General features: G+C 44.4%; 2 protein-coding genes across 4 annotated transcripts in view; both read right to left on the bottom strand.

Annotated features, from left to right (window-relative positions):
- Positions 1–5: 5 nt before the first annotated feature.
- kdm5c (lysine (K)-specific demethylase 5C) lies at positions 6–21435 on the bottom strand. 3 transcript variants are annotated; one of them, XM_056422167.1, is made up of 29 exons: positions 21106–21435; positions 19281–19428; positions 17951–18028; positions 17735–17857; positions 17459–17629; positions 17093–17227; positions 14495–14551; positions 10480–10603; positions 9951–10219; positions 9277–9435; positions 8576–8695; positions 8323–8481; positions 6994–7175; positions 6687–6849; positions 6477–6596; positions 6191–6385; positions 5838–6019; positions 5601–5719; positions 5366–5513; positions 5197–5287; positions 4686–5068; positions 4441–4579; positions 4121–4300; positions 3501–3611; positions 2670–3386; positions 2490–2529; positions 2209–2408; positions 1102–1284; positions 6–1007 (listed from the first exon to the last, which is right to left on the bottom strand). In XM_056422167.1, the coding sequence occupies exons 2-29, from the start codon at positions 19422–19424 to the stop codon at positions 999–1001; spliced, it is 4701 nt and encodes a 1566-aa protein (XP_056278142.1). In that variant the 5' UTR covers positions 19425–19428; positions 21106–21435; the 3' UTR covers positions 6–998. The 3 variants fall into 3 exon arrangements, with proteins under 3 accessions (XP_056278142.1, XP_056278141.1, XP_056278143.1); XM_056422166.1 differs by having other exon boundaries at positions 5601–5725; positions 21106–21434; XM_056422168.1 differs by lacking the exon at positions 14495–14551 and having other exon boundaries at positions 5601–5725; positions 21106–21434.
- A 783-nt stretch (positions 21436–22218) lies between these two features.
- The window catches only part of iqsec2b (IQ motif and Sec7 domain ArfGEF 2b), a 31011-nt gene continuing 26562 nt past the window's right edge, over positions 22219–26667 (bottom strand). The window contains 4 exon segments of the mRNA XM_056422497.1: positions 22219–24730; positions 24733–25794; positions 26102–26151; positions 26375–26566. Coding sequence (XP_056278472.1) covers positions 24437–24730; positions 24733–25794; positions 26102–26151; positions 26375–26566 — 1598 coding nt within the window. The 3' untranslated portion in view covers positions 22219–24436.

Here is a 26667-nt window from a genome sequence, read left to right as displayed (position 1 = left end):
ACATGGCCGAAACAATTCTAAACCTTTATTTTTCTAACAAGAGTGAAAAGAAACAAAGGCAACATTAAAATGAAAAGTGTATACACAAACTCATGACAACTGTGTGTCTGCAATATCAATAATAATAATAATATTTGAACCCAGGAAACAAAATAAGTTGTGACAAGTTACAGTGAAGTTACCTTAATTTGCGAAGAGAGAGAACGAGGGAGGGAGAAAAGGAAAACGTAAAAAAAAAAAAAAGGGATCAAGGGGAGGAAAGGGAGGCGAAAGACAAAGCTAAGAGGTACAGATATCCATTTTGGGAAAGTAGCACCAAAAACATGAATGCCTGTTTTTAACACTTCCCAAAATGTACTCAGTTTATACAAAATGCATGTCCCCTCAAAAACAGCATCAAATACAAGATTCAATAAAACTAAAAAAATACAAGTGTAACCACGGTGCTGTTGTCCGAGATCAGCAGTCGGAACCTTCTGCTGTACCTCAGCTTCGGGATCCGTGCCCAAACAGAACTGTCTAAATACATCCCGTCGCTTCAACCGGGAAGTGAAACGGCAACAGCCGGCGGGGAGACGGGCTTCAGTTCAACTAACATGTAATACAGTTGGGATAACGTAGCATACTGACTGACCTCAGAGACAACTCTAGACCAAAGACACTCCTATTGCGCAAGTCCCACAGCGGTCCGACACGGTCTGAATATGTTCACGGGAGAAATGAGTCCGGGGAAGGCGGAGAATAAGGGTGGGGGTGAGCCTGAAAATAAAAAATCAAGACGAGTGAGATGTGGCTGAGTTTCGGGTGAGGCGGTGGAGTGTAGACGAAGAGTCATCGCTCTGTCAGCGTCTGGACGAGTGAATGAGGGACGAGGAGGGACGGCGGGCACAGGGGTGGGGATGTCCTGCATCTTTCGGTAACTCGTCTTCTGGCACAGAATGATCCGTCCCTTCCATTCCTCAGACTAATCCGTCCAAACGGAGATCCAGCGGTGACCATCACAAAATCTGTCACGAGGGAAAAGCAAAACATGTTTCTCTCAAGTAAATCGGAAGCATCAAAACAACAACAACAACAGCAAAGCTAAAAAGGGGCAGTTACCTCTGGATTGGTCTGGACAGGTAACTGAGGGGCGGGGCTGAGGGGACAGTTTTTCTTGGACTCCGAGGGGTCCAGTGACCGTTCTCCTGCCCCGTCCCCGCTGCCTCCTCGGTGGCTCTTTCTCTTCCGCTTGGAGTCCTTGGCTCGCCCGCGGCTCGTCCGCCTCTGCTCTTCGAGCTCAATCTGAGAGACACAAACATCAGCGAGGACGCCAACAAAAATGTAAAAGGCAATAAACACAGAGACCCATTTGACAGTTTCCTCCTAAAAAACAACAAACTGCTTTGAGAGGTTTAAATTAGTCTGAGTTGTAGTCGGATACCAACGCCAATAAAAGTACGTCGGCTCATCAAAGTGCATTGCACTCCAAACTAAATAATGTAACATATAGAATTAATCAGTCATAATTCCACTGGCAGTCCGTGACAGTGATCTGGTCCTGCAGACCCCACGCTGGGTTTTTGACCACTAGTCGCACGACGGAGCTACGTTGTCTCGTTTGATCTCGTGCTGACCGGAGACACATTTCAGCTTTCAGCGCTTTCACACGATTCCACAAGGGGCAGGAATGTGCCCACAAAGAAGAAGAGGAAGATGAAGAGGAAGACTGCTAGCAAGTAAACATAGTTGTAAACAATGCAGCTTTGAGACAAAAATCTGCTTTGCCAGAAAGGAAGTGCATTCAGCCGTAAAGAATTAAACATACGGATTTTGGTGAATAACACTGAATATAAATAGCGCTTTGCAATATGGACAAAATCTAGCACAATATTATATAGGTCATTTCACACGTCAATAAGTTAGGATATCACGATGCAGCATGTTTTCTGATGCACAATTAGCCTGTATGATACAACCATACGGTTTTGTAAACAAAATGAAAAGTACGGAATATTTTCCTCATTAACAAAAACTTTTTTTCTCAATAAAACATTACGGTCTTGAGCGAGTACTCAGCTTTTGTTATATTTAGGTTGGTTTGAATTTTGCCGTCCAGATTTAGTTGTTGAGATTTCCATTTAGATTTACGTTACGTCCTTTCAACATCATACCGCCTCAAAACATCGATATACTTTTTTGTAAACGGTCAACGTTGAGTCTCCCCACCTGGATGAGTGTGCGCAGTGTTTCTCGTTGTGGAGCGGACGCAGCTTGCAGAACTCTGTGGATGATGAGCGTCTGGTCCAGGGACACCTCGAGCAGATCGCCTTCCAGCTGCAGCTCCTCCAGCTGGACTTTGGTGGCCGGCAGCAGCGCCACCACCTGACCCCGGAGCAGCGGCAGCAGCGGCAGCAGAGAGCCCACGCCTGAGGGAAACAGCGTGAGGACTGGTGGCTTCTGGGAGATGAACTGGAGACATTCACTTGAAGATCACAACACCGTCTTACCTGTAACAGACTTCTTGCTGATGCCATTTTCACATCCGGCCTGCGGGCAAACGAGCATTTCAATTAAACGGGCAGGTCGGACGCGGTACGACAGGAAAGAAGCAATTGGCTCATCATTCGACGGACCGATGCTGTATTATAGTCGGATGTCAAAACAAAGAGTCACAATGAGGTGTTCACCTGAGTGCCGTTGCTTTCCTTGGGGTTCTTTTTGGGCGAATTCTCGTCCGTCAGGTCGATGACGCCCTCCTCCGCCTCCCCGCCCTCGGAGTCGGACAAAACGATCACGGCGCTCCCTTTGGTCTCCTTGGTCTCCGCGTCGCACCGGAGTACCTGCAGCCTCTGGAGGGCCCGCTGCAGCTCGGGGGTCTCCACCGCCTCCTTGGCCCGGCCCTGCCAGGTGATGGCCCGCTCCGTGAGGCACTGCAGCGCCTCGCCCTCCGGCAGGCGCACCGGCAGCCGCTGCAGGGCGACGAGCAGCGCCAGGATCGTCTCCAGGCGCGGGCGCCGGGACCGCTGGCACCGCGGACACAGGAAGCGCGCGTCCCAGTCCCACCAGCAGAGGGGGTTCCCGCTGGGCGGGCCGGAGGAGGGGAGCAGGGAGGGGGAGGGAACGCAGCCGCCGTGGAACCAGTCCTTGCACAGGTGACAGCGGAGCTGAGGCGCGCGGGGCTGACCGGTGCACACGCAGACGGACTGGGGGGGGGCGGCGCCGTTCTCCTTTATAGAGTCCACCGAGTGGCTGGACGTGTCCGTCTCCATGGCGTCCTCCCACCGCCCGTTCTCCTTGTTCTCCTTGCAACTTGAGGAGTTAAGTCCAGACTTGCACATGTTCAGTTTCCGTAATCTCAGCAGCGCCTCCTTTTCCTGCTGCTCCCCTTCTTTGAACGCCAGCACCTAGAAGACGAGGCGCACGCAGAGGGGTCACCGACAGCACGAGTGTGCGTTTAGAAAGCCAGAGTGCCGTGTGAGGGAGATGCAAAACGACAACAACACGCTCGGTAAACTCACTATAGCGGCCGGGTCCCTCAGGTCGTGAGCAGAGAGGCCCAGAGTGTTGGTATCCTCCAGGGGCCCCATCTCACCTCGCCTCTCCCTCCTTTTTGCACACGGACATAAAACCTGCGGAGCCACACGGACGTTCAGCACGCGCTCCTCTGTCGCCTTGCCGTATCACTTTGTTCAATGTTGACAGAAACGTAGTCCATTTAAAGAAACGGGGCGCTCAAGAAGATCAACGGGGGGGGGGGGGGGGGTACAGACGGCATATTGTCACATCTTACTCTGATTGTTGAAACGGTGTTTGGCGAGTCCTATTTTGTTTGTCCAGATTTAATGGCGTGTTGTACAAGTTAATAAAGCAACGAAGCCAGTAGTTATGTGGAAAAGAATCGCTTGAATTCAGAAGCTGAATGTTTTATTTTGCAGTTTAGGTGTAAGAATAAATCCTTCATTGATGTGTTGTTAGTTTATGAGACAAAGCAGGCAATGCTTCCTGGTACATGTCGGCACGCACTGGGATAGCTATCTTCACTGGGCTGCATTACCATCAGCACTGATTAGACATCCACAGCAAAAAGGTGGAGAAGGAACGTTTTGATCTCATGTCTGGTTTCTCTGGAGTCGCTCACCTCCAGCAGACTGTGCTGACTGCTCTTCTTCAGGAAGGTCTTGGTGGCCTTGTCCCTCCAGGAATGAGCGCTGGCTACCTGCAGCTCCAGCTGCCTTAACTCCTCCATGAAGACGGGCAAGTCTCTTCCAATAGCCACCAGGCCCTCGAGGTCATCCAGGCAGGGGTAATGCTCCCCGTTCTGCAACAAAGAAAGAAGTAAATAATAATGCTACAACATGAAGGTACAGCATAGTTTGCACATTTTCAATTTAATTTACAAATCACACAACAACAGAGGCCGTAGAATCTAAATAAGACAGATAAAGACTTTTGTGCTACCTGGATCTCCTCGAGGTCTGTGACCCAGGCGCGTGCTCGAGTGAGACAGTCCTGGAGAGCGAGAATGTTGGGCAGCTTGACTGGGATCAGCTGGGCCTCGTTCACGATGGCCTCCAGAGTCGAGAGGGGATGTTTTTGCCTGGAAGAACAAAACCACGGCAAAGAAATGTTTGACTCCACTGAAACCGGATGAACTGGTTGCGATCCCCGTGACACGTGTTTATGCCCCGACTCGTCTGTCCTACCTCTGCTCGAGGCAGATCTGCGCCTTCTCCTCCCAACGCTCGGCAATCGTGAGCAGCTCCTGGAGCTCTGCCATGGCCGTCTCCACGGAAACACTCTGGGGTACGTTGCAGCCCGCTTCCATCAGGTTTCTCAAAACGTCCAACATCACCTCCTGCCTTTCTCCCCCCTCTGTGCCAAGGGTGCGTCTCACCTCTGCGAGCCAATGGCTCTGCTCCTTGAGGCCCTGGAGTAAATCACACTCCGGCACCACAACGAGCAGCTGGGCGCCCTGCTCCAACAGAGTCTGCAACTGCTCAGGTGGCGAGGAGTCCCTCCTCCAGTCCCTGTCATTGGCCAGTAATTGAGCCTGCCTTTGGAAATCCTCCACTGTCCGCAGAACCACCTTGAAAATCAGATGGTACGGCGGTAAGCCGCAGGTTTATCAAAAAAATAATAATGGTATCGCATTCATACAGTACATTGTCTATATTTTGGAAAGACTACATCTGTTTATTCAGAGGGACATCTCACCTGCACTTCCTCCAGCTGGGCGATCACACATGGCAGGTTCTGCATCTTCTCCACCAAGGATTTCAGCTCTGCCAAGGTCATCTTACTTTCACTAAAAGACAGCAATACAAGACATAAGTGCTTGGAACTGAACGGTCTGTGTAACAGTTAAGTCGACGGTCTATCTCACCTGGTCATTGAGTTACTGAGGAGCTCCGTGCTGGTCTGCTGGCAGCGTTCTATGTCTTTAACAACAGTGTTGAGCTTCCGCAGCAGTTCATTGTCGGGAAACTTTTTTTCCACCGCTTCCAGCTTCAGCATCTTCAGGTCGTCAATTCCTGCAAGTCAACAACCATTTGGTCATACCGATACGTTTGACAATTTTCTTTTAAAGCCAAGTTCAAGGAATAATGTAGAGTTCCCACCTATCTTGTTTCCTTCTTCCTGCTCAAGTGCCTCTTTCACTCGGTTGGCCCAGGAATCAAAGGACTCGGACCGAACCTTTAATCGATGCAGCATGGCCAACAGCTCATCAAGGGTGTATCTGTATCTGAAAGTGACGGGACAAGAAATAGCCGGCGGAGATACACGTTAGAACGAAAGTAGCCTCGTCTAGCAAAACACACTCGCACACATTTCACAGCTACACAAGAAATAAATACCTGAGGTAGAGTTTTTCAGTGGGGCAGTTGCACAGATCCTGAGTGTGCGAGAGGCACACCAGCTTCGCGGGACAGTTCGAGCAGGCCAGAGCGGAGAGGAAGCACGTGGTCTTACAGAGGTCACACTGCCTCTCATCGTCAGGCAGCAGCTCAAATGCCTCGCGCTCCGCTTCAGTAATGCCCTGCAGGTGCAACACACAGATTTGATGAGAAAATCTGATTTTCCGTACATCTCATTCGACACGACAATTGAAGACACATTTAGTATGTAACCATTACTCACTGACACATATTAGAAGAAGTGGATCAATACAAGAGCTAAAGAACCTCTAGGATCTATTTCCGTGTCTCACCCTTTCCATCAGACCCTTTCGCAGCTTCCTCTCCTCCTGAACAATAATGAACATTTCTCGGTGTGTAGCTGCAGCCAGGTTGAGGTCTAGCTTCTCGGGGCTGGTAGCCATTTTACAGGTGAGCTCTTCGTGCGAGAACACACAATACCGCCTCAGACGCCGGTAGTGCTCGATACAGGAACGGCCAGCAGGCAGCTGAGAGGGAGAGCAAAGAGTGGCGTTGATTATGCAGCATTGTGAAAAATGTGTCATGTCAACTTGAGACAGACGGTGTGAACAGACGAACCCAGTCTGCAGTGCAGAAGTTGACAGCTTCGGCAAAGTTGTATCCCTGATTGAAGCCGCTGTGGTAGGCTCTGGGGAAGGTGACGACAAACTCACCAGCACACTGGTTGGTACGAACAACCTGCCGATCACAAACATTGAAGTTAATCAGAGGGAACTTTTGACCCGGTCATCTTGCCGCTGTGTGCATGCGTGTCTATGCGAGGCTGACCGGTACGCCATGAGACATGAGGATATTGGGGTTCATGATGGTGACCAGCTGGTGCAGGAGGTCAGGTTGAAACTCAAACAGCTCTGGCGTCAGCTTCTTCATCACTTCCTCAAGTCGCTCAGCTGCCACAGAGGGAACCCCATACCACGTCTTGGGTTCCCCCCTGGAGGTGATAGTCGGCCACGAAACAGAAGGGGAAAAGTTAGTATTTCACTCAAATTACCGTTCCAGGAGACACCACCATATTCTCTGCGTTAAAATGATTACGATTAAATCCACAACACTACACAAAAAAAGGATTCTGTACCAGTGCAGGTAGTTGATGGAGTAGCTCCAGTGATCCTCAATGTGCCAGCAGAAAGCCGAGAACACCATGCCGACATAAAGCCACGGCACCTTCATCCCAGAGATGTCTCCATTAATGTGGCACAGGAGCGACTGCTCCAGCACGGGCATCACATTCAGGTTCCAGCCGCTGCGGGCGTATTCCTGCCCAGACAAAGAGAACCGTGTGCTTTGAGAATAAGCACTGGACTAGGATTATGAAAAGATTTCGAAATAACCTCAAAACAGGAGGTGTCTGAACTACACGAGTACCTTTGTGAGAGCATTGTAAAATCCCTGAGAACTTTATTTATTAGAACAGCTAATAAGAGACGGTTCAATCAACTCTTGAGTATGTTAAGTATGAGCTAAGCAACCGGTAAAGCTCCCTTCTGCAGGTGAAACACGACCCTGGTCACGAGGAAATAAACATATTTCCCAAAGAATTATGTTCCACCAGTGCAACGAGTCACATCACGAGTGGTTTAGAAAACTTCCTTGCTTATACGAGTCTAAAGCTTCATACTGACTTTTACAATTCAAACTGAGATTAAACATTCTAGTGGTAGTGCCCTAAAAAACAACTGACATCTGCCTTGCGTGTGTGGTGAAAGAAAAGAATAACACGTTGAGGTTTCATTATGTGCCAAGAGTGACATAATGCAGTGTAATTTGCATTACACAGCATTTCCATAAGAGAGGAGACAGAAACTCAGGGTTTGTTAAAGAAAACCTACCAGCGAGCAGGTTAGGTTCACTCAGTTTCTATGGTTACTGACCAAGAATTTAAGTTGCGTCATGAAAACTAAAGAGTTTCCCTCATCTCAGAGTATTTTCACAAAACCCTCATTCTAAAAAGGCCGAGATGGATTTATTGACACATTATTGAGCAAAATCCAGATTTTTGAGAAGATGTATGCTTGAAATCATTTGTTATAAACGTGTTTGTGATTCTCGTCATGTTTAACCTCCCAACCCAACCAGATGCCAACTAATTCAATACGAACCAGTTAGAAAACTCGCTCTTCTCTCGTCTACTTTTAGAATTGAAATAAAAAGCTTTGCCGTCAACCTCCTGGTCATGCAAACCCGTTATTGTCAAGAGCATCACCGACATAAATCGGGATTAGTTTGTTGACTGCAATCATATCAAAACAGTTAAAGTGAGAATGACACATTGGACTTTAAATCTACTTCCTCCATTACTTTCAACATGTAAATCTCGAGCAGGATGCTGTGGCCCTCTCTTTAACCTTATGACCGTTCAAGCTAATCGGTCACAAAAAGACGACGACAACAACAATGTGCATACCTCTTCTTCCTTTGTGAGCTCCTTCTTGCCATTGTTCATCGGGAAACCGCTGCCAAAATCCTTCGAGTGTATGTCCGCTCCGTACTCAACAACCACGTCTTCCTCGATACTACTAACCAACCTCCAGAACTCTCGCTCCACCAGCTCAGTGGGAACCATCTACACCGACAAACACAAAGGCCAGAGGTTAGTCCCTCGTTATCAGAGACGTGCTCCATGATGAAGAGCTGATGTCTTGTGTGGCTGCGCTTACGTGGACAGGCATGTTGAAGTAATCCGCTTTGAAAGCATCTGCCATTTCCCCAAAACTCTGCAGAGTGTACTCTCGTGTCGCCTGTTCAAAGCCAAACGCTTCGGAAGGTTTCTTGCAGTCCTAGAAGAGTTAGAAATCGAAATAAAGATTAGTCTTCTGAGTTAGAAGAAACCCAACAAAACATGGCATGTTACATGCATTTATAATAAACACATGGTTCAGTGTTTATCGCGATTATTAAAATGATGACAAAAATATGTAGATCGTCAAGCTTTTCTCCTAGGACACCAAGGCGATGAGAACAAAGTCATTACACCAACAGTGACGATATGGAACATGACATTTTGTGTTCAGTCTTTTGAAGAATGATAGAATGTATTCTTAATCATTACACCTGTGTTTTTCATAAGATAAGAAATCGTATGTGAAATAAAGATGAGAAAACTAATGTTTTTGCTCAACTAGATTGACCAAAATATTCAGTACAATGATGAAAAAAGGCTATCGTCTAAATAGAAAATAAAAAAGCAGAAACAATTAAGAGAAAACTGATTTTCATGTAATGACTTCTAAAACTAGACTACAACTATGAAGAATAACAATGACTAGACTGATTAAAACAAATATGAATTTTCATCTAAAGACTAAAAGGCAAAATGAACCCTGATGGTGTGTTAGTCACACAGGGCATATTTACTTACCTCTGCCAGACATTTAGGGCAACGCCAGTTGCCTTTGGGAGGCTCCGTGAGGGGGGGCAGTAGACAGTAGGTGTGGTAGTTGTCGTCGCAGCCATCACACAGCAAGAGTTTCTCGTCGTCATCTCCCCGACCACACATTCGACACACAAAAGAATCCACCTGAGAAAAAGTAACAATAGAATTAAGACCTCGCAGTCGTGTTGCAGTTTACATCAATGTCATACATATAATGTTATCCTATTCCACATGTGTGAAATTGTCATAATTAGTCCATAAACTTGATTTATGAGGCCTTTGATCACCAAATTATATTAATTTCATCCTTGAGTGCAAGTAGGACGTTTTTGCTTAATTTGAAGAAATGCAATCAGGCGTCCTGTTTTATCACAAGAATGGGATAGACATGGGGTCACAGTGACCATTGACCTCCAAGATATAACCAAAATCACCCAACCACAGCGGTTGCCGGGGTAAAGGCATTAAAGAGAGTACAAAACGTACATTTTAGGGCGTGGCTCACTTTTAACTAGAGCAGACACCCAGAGCGCCCAATGAAACAATGAACCGGTAAAATTAAACAACATATCAGATCGTAGCGTCTGTAAAATAACCTTGTTATGGTAGTTTAACAATAAATGTAGTTATGTTGATCTCAACTGGTCTTCTTGACTTACACTCTGCGGGTTGTTGAGGTTGCGACGAAGCCTCATGGTCATTTTGGTGCACGCTGTAACATCGTCCTCCTTTTTTTTACCACCTTCTACCTCTGGTTCTTCCTTCTTCACTTCCGTCTTTACTGCGATGGTCGGACGCGGCGGTTGGGGGCTGGACGTACCGCCGTCACTCTGCTTCTCTTGAGGCTCCAGTGGCTCCGCTTTGACGGAGGTATCACCGGGAGCAGGAGACGCGCTGGCCTTGATGGTAACGGTTTGAGGCAGTTCATCTAAAAAAATAAAAAATAAAAGTGCAGGGCTTTAAGTCGGCAGCTTGATTGTAACCAAACCAAAAAAGAAGCTCTCCAATGGCCACAATGTATTTAACCGAGCCAATAATGAAGATTTTAAGTTGTGGCTTTAGTCTATTCAAAATTAATAGTCGCTTCCAAATGTCCTGGTTTCTCAACATTACGGTTACCACATTTATAGACCTTGTAGGTTTAACTGAATGTGTCTGCAAGGTGTCGACTTTCGGTTGTGGGCGTACCTTTCTTCCTGATGCCTTTGTACCTTGCCACAAGTCCAAGTCCCATCATCTTTGGTCCTGCCCCGTAGATCTGAAGCTTCTTCAGTTCTGGGTTCTTCTCTATGTCTTCCTCTGTAGGTTCAGGCTGTGGATGAAAGTACATTTTCGTTAAGAAGGCACAGACACAAAACAACTGCCCTCAAAAGCACACAGAACCAAGCAAGGGTCTCGGCCAAATGCAGAACAAACAGCAATGCCTCCACAAGAAGGGATTATGCTCGGTTAGATATTCATGAAAAGTTAGCAGAGCTCAAAAGGAAAACGTTAAGACTCACCATCAGAACCAAAAATCACCAGTAGTTGCAATCATATAGTTAGATTAAGGTATTAATGAATTTTTGTAAATTATGAATGTTATTATGTTCTGCGTATTATGACATGTTAACTTAATTTAGACCATCATTTGCCATAAATGCTCGAGTATCTACTGTTCAATGATTTTTTTATTTTTGCTGAAGTTGGACGAGTCAGCAGCTGATTCCCAGTAGCTGTAGTCCCAACATTTATTATTTATATTACCCAAAAGGCATGTAATGCTTAGTTCCCATGTATTCGTTTCTCTCATAGTTTTGGAATGAATGATCATTTTAGACTTCCTCCCTTGCATTAAATTATTGTTGCGCTCCACTTGAACTCCAGCTCCAGTCTGCCATGTTTGCAAACAGTAACCACAAGTCATGTGTAATCATCGCTGTGGACAGAAACACAGAAGGTCTGAACGTCACTTTCAATAATCAGTCAGCAGCTCGATGTGCGGTGCTTTCAAACATGCAGTCAGAATGCAACCTGTATTCCCACATTCTATGCAAATACATCTATGCATGTCATGACAACTTTGTTCATGCCATTCGAGGCACAGAAACGGGACGGATTCAATACCACAAAAGATACTGTTCAAGAAAGCTGCACGCGTGTTGTTGACTTTACCACCAGTATGCAATTGCACTCTTCAGTGCTGCAAATCTAACTAGAATTTGTGTAGGAAAAACATTAAAATGGCACCTTTTCCTGGAATCCAAACTTCGGTGATCCAAGGACTATATCAACGTGATAGTGATTGGAAGCACGAGACAACAAATCAGATCTCCAGGGCTTGATGCTGGAGGACTATCAATCAACCAAACCTTCCAAGACTTCAATGCTTCAGTGATTAAAGACTCCAATATGTTACCTTCTCATCAGACTACGGTACCCTGCAAGTAAAACCCGATCAAATTAAACCTGCTAGGTTGTTCTGTGCACTCTAAAGAGAACGCATGCAGCCACACTGGTAGCCGCTGTAGAGAGAAGACCGCAAGGCACAACAGCAGGAGGCACGTAGACAGCGACAGAGCATTTCAATCCAAGGGTCACCAGAGAGAGAGCATGGGCGAGAGAGAAAGCCAGAGAGTGCATCTGCAGACCAGAAGTGTGTTTGACAGTTGAGGATTAACAGAACGTGTATGTGCACTTTAGGATAGTTAACACATTGGGCTTCTAACAACATTGGCATATGAATCCAAACGTGCATATATTAAAGACCCAGTGTTACGGTTTGTTTTTAAATTCTGTAATATAACAATTAAAATTAGATATTATCAATGTGTCTCTGCTAACAGGCCACGTACCACACTCCTTCAAGGTGGCTGTTATTAAACCTCTCCTGAAGAAGCCCACTCTGGATCCAGAGGTATTGGCTAACTACAGACCGATCTCTAACCTCCCCTTCCTCTCCAAGATCCTTGAGAAAGTGGTCGCAAATCAGTTGTGCGACTTTCTACATCATAATAGTTTATTTGAGAAATTTCAATCAGGATTTAGAAAACACCACAGCACCGAGACGGCACTGGTGAAAATTACAAATGACCTCTTAATGGCAGCAGATAAAGGACTCCTCTCTGTCCTGGTCTTGTTAGACCTTAGTGCTGCATTCGACACCATTGACCATGACATCCTGTTACAGAGACTGGAGCAGTCGATTGGCATTTCAGGCACGGCACTAATTTGGTTTAAATCCTATTTATCAGATCGATCTCAGTTTGTATTTGTAAACGATGACGCCTCGATAACCACCAACGTTAATCACGGAGTTCCACAAGGTTCTGTGCTTGGACCAATTTTATTTACCTTATACATGCTTCCTTTGGGCAATATTATCAGGAAACACTCCATAAACTTTCATTGTTATGCAGATGACACTCAACTATATTTATCGATAAAACCAGAGGAGAGCAACCAACTCTGTAAAATTCAAGCATGTCTTAAAGACATAAAAACATGGATGACCTGCAACTTCTTGATGTTAAACTCAGACAAAACCGAAGTAATTTTAATCGGCCCTGAGCACCTCAGAGATCAATTATCTGGTGATGTGGATTCTGTAGCGGCATTGCCCTGGCATCCAACACCACTGTAAAGAATCTTGGCGTTATCTTTGATCGGGACTTGTCCTTTAACTCCCACGTAAAGCAAATCTCAAGGACTGCATTCTTTCATCTACGTAATATTTCAAAATCAGGCACATCTTGTCTCAAAAGATGCAGAAAAATTGGTTCACGCGTTCGTTACTTGAGACTGGATTACTGCAACTCCTTATTAGCAGGCTGCTCTAATAAATCTCTTAGGTCCCTCCAGTTGATCCAGAATGCTGCAGCTCGTGTTCTCACTAAAACTAAGAAAGAGATCACATCACTCCTGCACTAGCTGCTCTGCACTGGCTCCCAGTAAAATCAAGAATCACTTTTAAAATTCTTCTCTTAACCTACAAAGCCTTGATTGGTGATGCTCCATCATATCTTAAGGAGCTTGTCGTACCATATTGCCCCACTAGAGAGCTACGCTCACTAAATGCGGGACTACTTGTAGTTCCTAGAGTCTTAAAAAGTAGAATGGGAGCCAGAGCCATTAGTTATCAAGCTCCTCTTTTATGGAACCAGCTTCCAATTTCAGTCCGGGAGGCAGACACAGTCACCTCGTTTAAGAGTAGACTTAAGACCTTCCTCTTTGACAGAGCTTATAGTTAGGGCTGAATCAGGTTTGCCCTGGTCCAGCCCCTTGATATGCTGCTATAGGCTTATAGCTGCCGGGGACGTTTTAGGATGCACTGAGTACCTATCTCCTCTTTTTCTCTCCTTAAGGATGAATTTTCATCTCTCAATCACACGTTACTAACTCTGCTTTCTCCCGGAAGTCCTTTTGACTTTCGTCTCATGGTGTCATCGGACCCTATGAGACGGCATAGATCTATCTGCCTGATGGATCGTCTGGGTCGTGGAATTCCTGCTCATGACTACGCCACTGTCCTGTTGAGACTCCGCCACTCCTCCTCCCCACCGCCATCTGCCTGATGGATCGTGGAGGTCTCCATCGTGGAATATGCCTACTATGAACTATTCATACACTCTGTCATATTCATTGAATGTATTTTAACTCTAAATCTGTCCTTCTGTACACATTACATCTATTGCATCTGTCCATCCTAGGAGAGGGATCCTCCTCTGTTGCTCTCCTCCAGGTTTCTTCCCTTTTTTTCCCCCTGAAGGGTTATTTGGGAGTTTTTCCTGGTCCGATGTGAGGTTTTGGGGCAGGGATGTCTATGTGTACAGATTGTAAAGCACTCCGAGACAAATTTGTAATTTGTGAAATTGGGCTATACAAATAAACTGAATTGAATTGAAATTAAAAACAGGCTTACAAGGCAACATTAGATACAAACTGCAGAAATCGGGAGATCTTCGTCTCATCGTCTGGTCTACATCTGGGAGATAATGGTGAAGTTGCATTCCCTATCATTGCAATGCCAAAGTCATGTGGCCCTATTATGGGTTGAGAAGTGTGATTGCATGTCAATGGAAATGTTTCAGGGGTTAGTAAAAGAATAAAAAGAAACCAAAAGAAACCAACATGTAGAGAACTTCAGAGGGGTGAGGAGGTGTAGGAAAAGAGGCATGAAGAGAGAGGGGGCGGAAGTTGAGCTCATATGCTCGAGAGGCAGTACCGCAGAGATGAGTTGAGAGCCAGTGGTGAGAGGATGGGGGGCCAGATCCTCTGGACCCTGCAAGGGGAGAAAATAACAGCAACAATAAACTAAGACAAGAGGGGAAAAAAGGAGATGAGAGAGGAAGGGAGAGAGCCTGGAAATAACAGAGCCACTCGTCACTATGAGGATTTAGTTTCTAAATGATCTGACAAATTCTACATAAAGTTAATTTCTGGTATGTATAGGACGCCTTTGAATGAGATTGCATAGTTTAAAGTCTGTTTGGTGCTGCCAACTACTGACAGGCGATTCAGCGGTCACATCAAAATGATTTATATTAAAGGGACATGTGTGGCAGCAAACAGAAATGTGGCTGGGAAGGCGTTTGGAAATGTTATGTTTGCTGACAAGAAGGCTCTGACATTATTAGTTAATTTCTGACATGGATGATAAGTTTGTTATCGTGGACGATACTTGTCGTCCAGCTTGTGGTAAATAAACCAAAAAATAAACGAACAAATTAAGCTAAATGGGAATAAAATACAACCCCATTTCGAATGATAACAATTTATTAAATTATCTGTTATTAAAGAACAATCCAACCTCGAAGTAATGTCTTGTATAAGCCGTTTAAGTAATGAGAACAAAAAGTTACGCAATGCCAAATGCAATTAATTTTTTAAAAGTCCATTACTAAGAAATTGTTCTCTATAAACCGAGTCTGCAATCATAGACAGAATCTGTAGGCTACGGGAGAAGTCTGGGCATCAAAAGTGTTTCTGTTGATGCGGATGATATGTTCAAGCTTTGGTTGAATGGAGCCGTCCTAATGTAGAGCAAAAGAGGCGGAATACATGGGCTGAACTGCCATCTCTGAACTCCCCTGGTGAGTGTTACGTACTCAAAGTATGAGTAGGTCTTTAACAACTAGGGGGCGGGAGGGTTTGGGGAAGAAGGAAAGGTTGTATGTAACAAGAATGTGGAAACAGAATGATGGCCGGTCCAGAAGTTGAACCGTGCATTGCTTCAAAAGAATCATGGAACAATTATAAAGTAAATGACTGGTTGTCTACCAGTGAGATGGAAAGAAGTGGAGGAACAAAGCAGAAAACAAAGTAATGGAACAGAGACAAAAGAGCAGAGTCAAGCAAAGCAGCATGGCGGGATGGAGAGTAAGCAAGCGAGCGGGGAAGCGCTTCGAGTGCTCCGTCACATCTTCCAGACACTGAAACCGATGCACAAAGACACATTGAGAAGCAGAGACAAAGTTAATAACCATGGCAGAAAGGTACACTCAAGGAGATTGTCATCCAACAAATACATGAGTAGACTATTGGGCCCGAGTTTCTGTTTGCCTGGAATGACGGAAGCTCCGCCGTTATTCGCTTAGCTGAACAAGAGGCCGATTGTAAAGCGTCTAATAGTTTACCAAGCTAGAAAACATCAAATCTGCCTTTGTTTGCTGTTCAACCCAGAACATCAAGCGTATATCTATTCATACTGAGGTTCAAAGTCCGGAAAAACAACATGCAGATTTCTCTCAATTACAACACACTGTAGCGTGGCAATTAATTAGTGGAACTTCAATGCACGTTAAGATGAGACTAGTCTTGTATTACGAAGAAAAACTCAGATAATAGCATTAGTGGCAAGGGTTTTGATGCGTGATTAAAATTCCGTGGAAAACCATCACTCAAAACACAGTCTGATTATGTGGTTGTTAAAAGGAATATGAATGTACTGTTAAACAATGTATGGACCGATACAAAAATAATCTCTCTCAAATATTTATGACCCACGAGAAGTACGTGGCGCCATCTGTATCTGCAGAATCTCCGCCCTCTGCCTGGATTTTTTCTTGTCTTCTTTTGCTTTGTTCCGGACTCTTTTAGACCCCATGTGGGGGTGTGAACCCTCACCAATAAGCAGGGTGTCCAACCCGCTCTCATTCCCAGGTCAAACACTGATGCTTCGTCACGCCACTCAGGATATGTGGCACACTTAAGCGTCGGATACAGAGCGCAGAGAACGGGTTGTTACCTAAATATACGTTTTGATGTGAATAAGGTGAAATAATAAGAAAATAATAATTGTTTTATTCTTCTGATTCACGGCTTTCTTTTCACAAACGCCGGTCCCTCTCATTCACTCTCTATGCACTCGTGTGTCAGAAGTAATAAAGTTGAATATGTATCTCATTTGCTCAATGCTGCGCTCTCTCCCTCCGCCTTTCTCGCTCTCTCGTCAAGCTGGAGAGAGGGGAATTTTAAAATGTCGTGTACAAAAACAGCAACCAACAATGCAAGCAGATAATATATTTTAAAACAAATTCGCAGGTTAAAATTCACACGTTGTGCCACTACTTAAAATAGATTCCTCTTCAACAGATTAGTTGCACAATAACCTTAACCCATCCAATCTTTGTAGTATTGAAAAGCAGCTGCATAAACAAAGATGTTCTTTATCTTTGAATGATTTTGCGGCAGCAATGTGCATGCAGAAATGTGATCCCAAAGGTATATGAACGTGTCCAAAGTACAGTTCAGTATATGCTTAGTGGTCATAGAGGTATGCAAATTTATTGAATGACAAGTACGCATTGAAACTGTCACTCACATCAGGCTGGCAGCGGTTCGCTCTGCGTCCATAACTGCTTGTTTTGGAGGGATGCACAGACTGTCGCAGGGGGATGGAGTGTGGCTTGTACTCTTTATCCACTTCCTCACCATCGTAGTGCTTTGGCTTGCAATGCTAGAAATTAAATGAAAAGAGATTGATTTAATATATATATATATATACATACATACATACACACTTATATTATATGACGTACTATCTTTTGATTCTGACCAAAAGAATGTGTACACTATATCAAATAGTTACGTAGCTACTCTTCACAGACGGACTACTGTTCAGTGTTATCTATTAACTTATCACCTCTGGTAACAAAACATGGACAGACAAGAATGTGTAGAAAGTTACCGGCAAGCTGACACCAGAATGGAACACTTCAAAGGGGTAGACGATCCTCTCATAGTGCGAGCGCAGCAGAGAACCAATATTCTTGCCTGGCGGGTAGCCAAGTCTCTGGGCCACACGAGCCCAGCGCCGTTCCTTACAGACCATCTCAAAACCTCCTTCATCTGTCACAACCTGGAATAGAAAAGCCAGTTGTTAACTTTTTAATCATATCCAAGGAACAAAAACATATAGTTTAAAACAGACTTTTAAAGTACAGACAATGAATGTAATATCTACCCTTGAGAGGCTGAAAAGATCAAGGATGCGCCTTTCAATATGTGGGATTTTCAAGGAGGATGACTGGACTTCCCAAAACCTGGCGATGCGGTCCAAATAATTAAGTTTCACTCTGGTCTCCGCCTAAAATGAGGTGAATAAGGGACCACCATGAGTACGATGGCAAATTCCATCGACATATTCAATTATCTATCAACAATGTACAATTTAACCTACCTCCAACTCATTAAGCCTCTGGATGCGGGGTGTGAACCGGAAGGTATCCAGCTCCACTGAAAACGGTGGTTGCCAGTCCTATTTGGGAGCAAAGACATGAAATTTTACTTCCACGCCTCTACGCTAAAACAACAACATGTGCATTTTATGATTTGACAGTGACCTCTAACATTCAAGGAGCGTGCACAAAAATAAATGAATATGGAATATAAATCAGTTTGGGCTTAACCCTGGTTTCACTTTGGCTTAAAGCAGGGTTCTTACACATTTTGACCAATGGATTTCCATGACTTTTCCATGACTTTAAACCAAATTTCCACGACCAAACTTAAATCTCGGTATAAACATGAACAATTTAGAAAATGTTGTGCGTTTTTGAGCGACTTTCTTTAAAAAAACATATCAATTATTTCAAACTCGGCGTAAATGAACATGTGAATATACGACATTTCCATAACTTTTATAATTTGAGTTTTTTTTTACATGACTTTTCCAGGCCTGGAAATGACCATTATAAAATTCCATGACTTTTCCAGGTTTTCCATGACCGTACGAACCCTGTTAAAGGCTCAAGAACTTTGCACTTACACCAGGAAGAATAACCAAGCTAACCTACTGCAGAACAATTGCAGTTCACATTATTAACAGCTAACAGCCTTCTCCTCACCAATTAGTTCAGAACAAATGATAATTCCTAAAGACCTCAACCTGAAAAATATGAATAGAAAAACTGCACCATCGGTTGAACTATATTATATGTATGATTATGTCCACCAAGCCCTAAAGATGAGCAGTGATGAGGTTTTAATTTCCACACCAGTTGCAGTTTTTCTCCAGTAATCTTCTCTATTCTCTACTGCAAAAACATTTTAAATGTATTGATCTGGATAGATAATCCTAAGAATGTAATTATTTCCAAATTTCTTTTTTCCAAAATGACACTAATATTAGTGTTACGAGAGAAAAAGTAAACGTAGTTCGTGGAACACCAATGAGACTGAATATAAATATATATCTTGTTTTGGGGAGAGGATGCATGAAGAAAATTACTTCCTATGCCTGTGTTATTGTTTTTTTATAGCTACTTTGTGTGTGAATATTCTCCAAATTAAATCTTGCTCTTATTATCTTTAATAATGCCTTTCAAACGTCAAATATCAACGAGAATCAGATATTTTAACTTTCATTCTCCGGACTAAACGAGTCCACGTACCTTTTACTTAGTACTTCTAAACATTTTAAACCCAGTGCATGCTACAAATGGTACACATAAAAACACAGTGAGGATGATATTTCTTAAAACATATTCCAAGCATAAGCAAATATTTACTGCTGGCGGTCGGATTTTGCAGATTCCAGACTTCTCTGCAATTGGACGAATCTTGGCAATGTAGCCAAGGGGGTCCTGGAACTCCTCCCATGACGGTTCAAATACTGGACACTCCGGAGGAGGTACAAACTCTTCCCCTTCCATTGCCCTGAGAACAAACAAGATCGACAACACAAAACAAGTCAATGGACTACAATAGACTCACTTATGTTTGAGCAGCATCAATACAGCCTTTCAGAAAGCAGTTTATGTATGCGACTCTTGTCTAAAACCCCGAAGACATGCATATGTTGCATTCACTTTTTTTCTGAATTTATTTAAAAGATGTTGTGACTTATTGAGCTACAGATACCATAGAACACTTCAAAGTGCTGTAAAAACACTTAAACACTTCTGAGGGGTATGTTCATGGACCAACATTGTGTCTTCAAACATTTATAGAGCCCGTGTTTTTCAATAAATGTAAAACACATTTAACAAAGACAATGTAAAGTTAACATGTTAACTTAATTCAATAAGTAAAATGGATCCGCGTATAAGAACATAAAAAGCATATCACACAGCTACAACAGAAGCCAATTGCATTTGTTTACTCTTGCTCATACTACTTCCTGTTCCAACTTGGCATTGTACCATCGTCAGCTTTAAATATATGGCTATAACTTCCTCTGCATGCCAAGTAGTTTCTAATGTCCCAAAACACTGTACATAATAGCAAATAACAAGAGACATGGCTAATCCCAGGATGAGGCTTTTCTTTTATCCCTGTGGTCCTTGTTAAAACCCCCTCCCCCAACACCAGACACAACCAAACAAATGCCATGCTCTGTTGAACCAACAAGGGCCAGGGTGGAAAAGGGCAAACGTTTTAAGTACTGCTTTATCAACCGCAGAACTGAGCCACAATTATTAGTTTCCTTGGTACAGTTTTCACTTGAGAAATAAACATTGCTTCGAATAATGCGTTTGCACACGAGTCTTCATCGACACGTATTGTGTTGAATTATTTCTTCCAACATTACTTATTCATTATCATCAACTTGATTCTGAAATTTCAGTGACGATGCGTGTCATCCATCTGATTCTTCAAAGGCCTTCCGACAAACAATGGCGTGAAGGCCATGAACCCAAAAGGTATGGGGAGGCCATCACTACTCCCAAGTAGGCTGGACTGGAATCATTAATAGGCTTTAAAGAGACACATGGCAATACATAAACAAACACTCAAATGCAATAGCCAAGCGGAGACATTTAAAATGTCAATGTCCATCTGATTAACATTATTCAACAACACACATTTGTTAACTAGCAACTGTTAGCGAACTACTTGCTCCCAAACTTGGGAGAACTGACGCTAAAACCAACCTTAGTTTCCGGCGACAGCCTTGACAAAACTACTAAGAAAAACGAAACTGTATCCAATTAATTGACTTGCAGTGGGTTAGCTAGGTGTCATTCATTTCTTCGGCCCATCGTGAAGTCTATTTCTGGCGATTGCTGAGCTACCAGAGGCATTAACGCCACTTCCAGCTAACGTTAGCATCGAGGCCTCCACTTTTCCTCCCTTTGCCTCCTCCGGGGTTCGGACACTAGCTAACTAGCATGGTTAGCTAACGTTCACTGGGGAAAACTCACCAATATAAACGCAGACAAGCTAACCTGAGCTTACACACTCAACCAGACATATACTCTTTGACCAAATAGTTCACGTTATTCACGCACATGTAACATGTTCTATGTGGAACCAGAAATACCACAAGCAGTTTAAATGTTGACCCCTTTTTTCTTCTTCTAAACTACAACGTCTTGCGTTCTCGTAACTGACCCGAAGACACCTCGATGTCCCGGGGTGTGTGCGGGCCGGTGGCCGCTCTCCTTCCTCTGTTGTTGTGATGAGTGCTGCTGAGCTAACGTCGGCCAGCTGTGCTCGGGCCAGTCGGCTAGCTGACGGGAGGAAAGTTCACAGTTTTTTCCGCCTCAGTCCTCCATAAAGTCCGTTCTGTCAGACACACGGGTTCACAACATGGACGGCGGCTGTTCGTTTAATAGCAAGCGAGGGTCTAAAGTTTATCAATTGTGTCGTTATCAATCATTTCCCGACCAACATCATCACTCTCTTCAAGCCATCCTATCTTTCTTGATGAGGCGCCATCTTAGTTTTTTCTCTCTCACGACCGAAGCACAACCTCGGATCTTCACATCACGTACCTCACGTTTACTCCCTGAAAGTAGTGCGCCAATACGAGCGAATGTAGAACAGTGGCCGTGGTTGAGTCGTTGCGTAAGTATAATTGGTTGTGACACCACGCGGGCATACATTACCAAAAAAACATGTATATTAGATCATTTTCATAGTGTCGGCATAATGTAGTTGCGTGTTTTCTGGATTTATAGAGCTGTCAAGATCAAGTAAAAAGCACACTATGAATAGCATTCAACGGAAATTCATCCATAACAAATAGCGTGCGGTGTATTTCAGTCCATGAGTTACTGCACCACTCATTGTTCCACATTATTTATGAATACTGTATGGCTTATTGAATGCGCAACAGTATTGTAGTTATGCATTCACATTTAACAAGATAGCTGCTTAAATAAGAGATTGTGTGCAAATGAAATACTGTGAAATCATCCTACATCAATTGATTACAGGCTAGGAAGCTCAATATACATTTAATGTGGCATAACGTAGGCCTCGTGTGTGTGTGTGTGTGTGTGGGGGGCGGTTCTGGTATTATGCAACATTTTTTATAATAAAAAATGGCTTCTGTGAAGAGTTGATATGAAAAGCAGCCTACGTCTCAAATAGATCTTGTAGTTGTCATACTTCTCTTTATCTTGTGTGGTTATGTAAGATATATATGATATAGCGTTCATTACTTTGAGCTAATTAATTGTAGAAACATGTTTTCGGTTACAAAAAGTACACAGAGACCAATTCACTGCAAGGACACTTTAATTTATCAGAAGCAATAAATATTCACATCTCAATTCTCTATTCTTCTTTCAGTACACATAATACATACGTAAAGAAAAAAAATAAAATCATTTGTTTTAAATGAAATCAATAACTGCACCAAAATATAGACTTCTTTTAGGCTTTAATTGATATCATGGTAACTCATTCGCTCACCTTCAGTCAGAAATAATAAGAAAATAAAACTAAATCAACATTCCTTGTGGCCAACATCTCCTATCTCCGCCCCTCTTTTATACGTACAGACGTATGACACTCACATGCACGCACCTGAATACAGAATGGGAGTAGTTCATCCCATAGTTATGATAAGCATATGTATAGAAGCCTATAATATGTACATTCAGATTTTTACAATACAATCTATTCAATAAGGGCAGGTATATTCATGCAAGTCATAAAAGGACACAAGAAAAAGAAAAAGCTCGCCAACATATACTTAGAAAATCTTCATCTGACATTCTTGACTATCTCCAAACCTCCTTAACATCTTTTTGTTGAGGATCTTCAACTTTGCCATCTCATTTTGAATAGTTTGTGACTTTGATTTCTGCACTTTGTCCTCATTCCCATCATGTCCCATCATCCCATCCTAAATCAGATTATATGTAGTTTTCCCTTGGTAATCAATGGCACTGAAGGTAAGTGACATCAGTGCTCATTACAGTTGCCGTAGCAAAAGGGGTAACACTTACACAAGGGGAAATACATTATGTCGGCTATTTTACAATCTCGACTTGTTACGGTTTCAAACAAGAAGCCCTAAGCGGGATGCCATGGCATCAGAAAATGTAACAAGATATTTCTAAAAGAGGCAGAAGAGGGAGGATACGAAGAAGGCCGTGTCTGACTTAAGACATCACGTTTGCAAAACCACAAAACAGCGTGTAAGCGTGCTTCTTCAAAACAGAGAAAAACACAAAATGGCTAAATCGGATGACTGCGAGTTAGTGAGAACAGATGATATAGTATAACTACGAGGAAATGGCTTCGTCCACAACAACTTTTTTTTCTTCAATTCCCATAACCACAGTCAAGCCTTTTTCCCCAATACTGGGAGCCTCTTTAATATATATATATATATATATATATATGAAATATGAACTCAAATCCATTCTTTAAATTCAAGTTTTGTTAGTCACCCCAATTGAGAAAGTATGCCACCTGTCTGCTCACATCAAACTAAACAGAAAAGGAGGACATTTGAACATTGTGTTCAAATCAATTTTAACAAAACTAAACCTCATTCTTTTTTTTTTAACAACCAATAATATTAAAACAATGAACATCAATGGTACTATGGAAATAAATTACACTCCACATATCGGAACAGCCTCTGGTGGTTTTGGCAAACAGGGGATTTATATGTGCATATACTCTCTATAACCATGTACAAACATCTGCTGATATAATTAATCACTGATCAAAACAAATATTGTACAATATTCATCATACTCATAGCAGGTATATTATAATATCGATAAAACGACAAGAAGCTTCAGAAACATTCAAAATATATTATTGATTGTATCATTAATTTCCCCATACCCCACAAGGAATGCATTATAAAGCCAGGTGGCTCCTGTTGACATGTAAAAGACCATTAAGCAAAAGACTGTCAGGAAACCGTGCATTGGTTTTAAAAATGTAAGACAAAGCAACATATCTGAGGTCTTGTTTAGAAAAAAAGATGCCTGTCAGCAAAGTGGAACCTGCAAAAGTGGACAGAGACATCGTGAAGCCAAGTACATTATTGCAAAGTCAAGGGACATTGTTTTTGCAACTCTCTGCTGTTTTTAATGTCAAACTCCCCTGGAATGCATTTGGTGCTCTTGTCTTTATTTACATCCCCATGTAAGCAGCTGGATATATATATACATATATATATATACTATATATATACTGTATATATATATGGTCTGTTTTCTCTTCCTGTGTCACATTATCATATTTTGGTACTGTACATGTCTCATACTGCCTCAACTAGACTTTAAACAATTACAACTGAGGCAATATATCTTGATATAGATTTAGTTTCATCTTAAATTATATGGCTATAGGCTTTTTAAAATATTTTGTGTGGAGTGTTTATACATTTGGATGTGCGTGCGTGTGTGTGTGTTTCTGTGTGTGCAGGTTTCAAAGATGTACGCACTCTAGCTGTGCTCTTTCTTTCCAACTACATATGTGGGAAACGGAGGTGAAAGTAACAGAGACGAAGCAAACTGCGTTTCCTCTTGTCACTCGCGCTGCTGCTGTTACTTTCTGTCCGGGCAGACTTGGTCCTAGGCCTCGCTCTGCCAACCTCCTCCACTCTATAATCTGACCTCTGACCCCTGGGGCCCCACATCCTGCTCACACCACGGTACTTATCCGGTTGATAGGCTTGGATTTCGAGCTGCCCCCTGTGCCTGTCACTCCAGCACCCGTCACCTGCAGCCCCTGCTGAGGCTGCCCTGGGTGCTGGGGGGGGAGAGGGGAGAGAGGTGTAAGAGGGGTAAGGGGGGACAAAGGGGGGGGTAAAGGGGAATGTGGTGGGGGAGGGGGGATAGATGAAAGCGGAGGGTACTGGGGCAGATACGGGCCGGCGGAAACCGCGTGATGCGCATTGACGGAGGCGGACGGAAGGTTGTGGGGCAGGGTGCCGAATATGAAGTGTGTTTGATGGGTGGAGTGGCTGGCTGGGTGTGGCGTGTGCACGTGTCCAGGGTGGGTTTGGGAGTGTGCGTGTGGGTGCGGGTAGGAGTGAGACATGGTTAATGGGAGTTTGGGGCCAGGGACGCCGCCCCCTCTGATAGAGTGTGGAGGCTGCGCGTGGTACAGGGCGAACTGTGGGTTCTGGGAATGTTGGGAGAGAGGAGAAAGGGGTGGGGGACATCCCACCACCATGTTGGCGTAGCGAACCGGAAGCCCATGCTGGGAGAGCTGGGAGAGATGGGCCAGCTGCGGGTGCCCCCCGTGTGGGGGGCCAAGCGGTGGGCGGCAGGGTAGTGGGCATCTCTGCATAGAATGAGGGGGCATGCCTGGCAAAGGAGGCGGGACAGTTTGCACGTGGTAGCGATGGTGATGGTAGTACGGTGGCGGGGGCTGCACGGCTCCCACGTGACAGTACTGTGCGTGCAGCGCCTGGATCTTGGAAGGGCCCCCGTCCATCTGGCACAGCGATGAAGGGGAGTGAGGAGGGGGCCCTCCCGTCGTCGGTGGGGGTACAGGTGCGGGGTACGGTGGCCCCGGTGGAATAAGGGGCCCTGGTGGTTTGGCACGTTTGCTGCCGAATAGGGAACCCAGGAAGGAGCCGCTGTTGTTGCTGCTGCTCCCCCCAGGCCCGCTCCCCGCTCCTGCTCTCTCTGCACTGCTGGAGAGTCCCCCAACTCCGGTCCCAGCAGTGTTGTGTTGTTGCCCCGGCCCACCCCCCACCCCCGATCCGGGGCTCAGGATGGGGCGATGAGGCCGAAAGTCTTCTGTTGCGTAGCAGCCCGGCAACACGCCTGGCACCGGATAGCGCTGGTGAGGCTGTGGGCTGCTAATGATGGAGCCCTGGGAGAATATAGAGCGTCATCATGTTTTAGAAAGGTGCCTGAAGGATCGCACGAATGCCTCCGTTCCCACTTACGTCATCACACACGGGACACAGTTGTATCTGGAGGTGAAGGACATGCTTGGGCAGGACTGAACACACACAGCCATGCAAAGGGTGTCAGTGCAGGTCAGGCACACGAGGACACTTGTACGGACACACGCACACCGTCTATAAGCACACTGGACACAAGCTGAGCGTGCTCGGGAAGATGAAGGACCAGCAAGGGGACGTGTTACAGGACAACATCTAGTCTTTGAGACTTACTTCCATGGTACTGTCCAGAGAACCAACACTGTTACTGCGACCACGTTTCCCTGCACCCCGCCAGGAAGAGGACAGGTTAGCAAGGAGCCAAAGATCGGAAAGTTTGTTCACGTGTTTTGGAAAAAGATAGGAATTGCATAAGCTGTGTCTTGATGTCAGTGAAAAGATGAACAGAATGTAGCAGTGGATCAAAAACCACGTGAAAGCTGTGCTGCCCATTTCAACCCAGCGGACAGGAAGGAAACGGAATTAATGTCCCTGATGTTTCCTCACCTGGATCCGATAGGTCCCTGAGAGATGAGCTGAGCACCGTGCGTTTGAGACCTTCACCCACTAAGCAGCTGTCATCAAAACTGGTCCTTCCCAGGGTGCCATTAACAACATCGCTCTTCACACCAACGCCTCCAACCACACCTCCAGTGAGCAAGCTGGACCGCATCACACCTTTCTGTTTCTCCAGCTCCGCTGTAAGTACACACAAAGGGCACAGGGGAATTCAAAAAGAGAGGGAGACACGATGCAGAGAAGAATACGCCAGATACCGACACCACCAGCACTCTTTACCT

The sequence above is a fragment of the Pseudoliparis swirei genome, chromosome 9 (assembly GCF_029220125.1).
Source record: "Pseudoliparis swirei isolate HS2019 ecotype Mariana Trench chromosome 9, NWPU_hadal_v1, whole genome shotgun sequence".
Lineage (NCBI taxonomy): Eukaryota > Metazoa > Chordata > Actinopteri > Perciformes > Liparidae > Pseudoliparis > Pseudoliparis swirei.
Note: the sequence above shows the minus strand (reverse complement) of the source record. Positions and strands in the feature narration are given on the sequence as shown.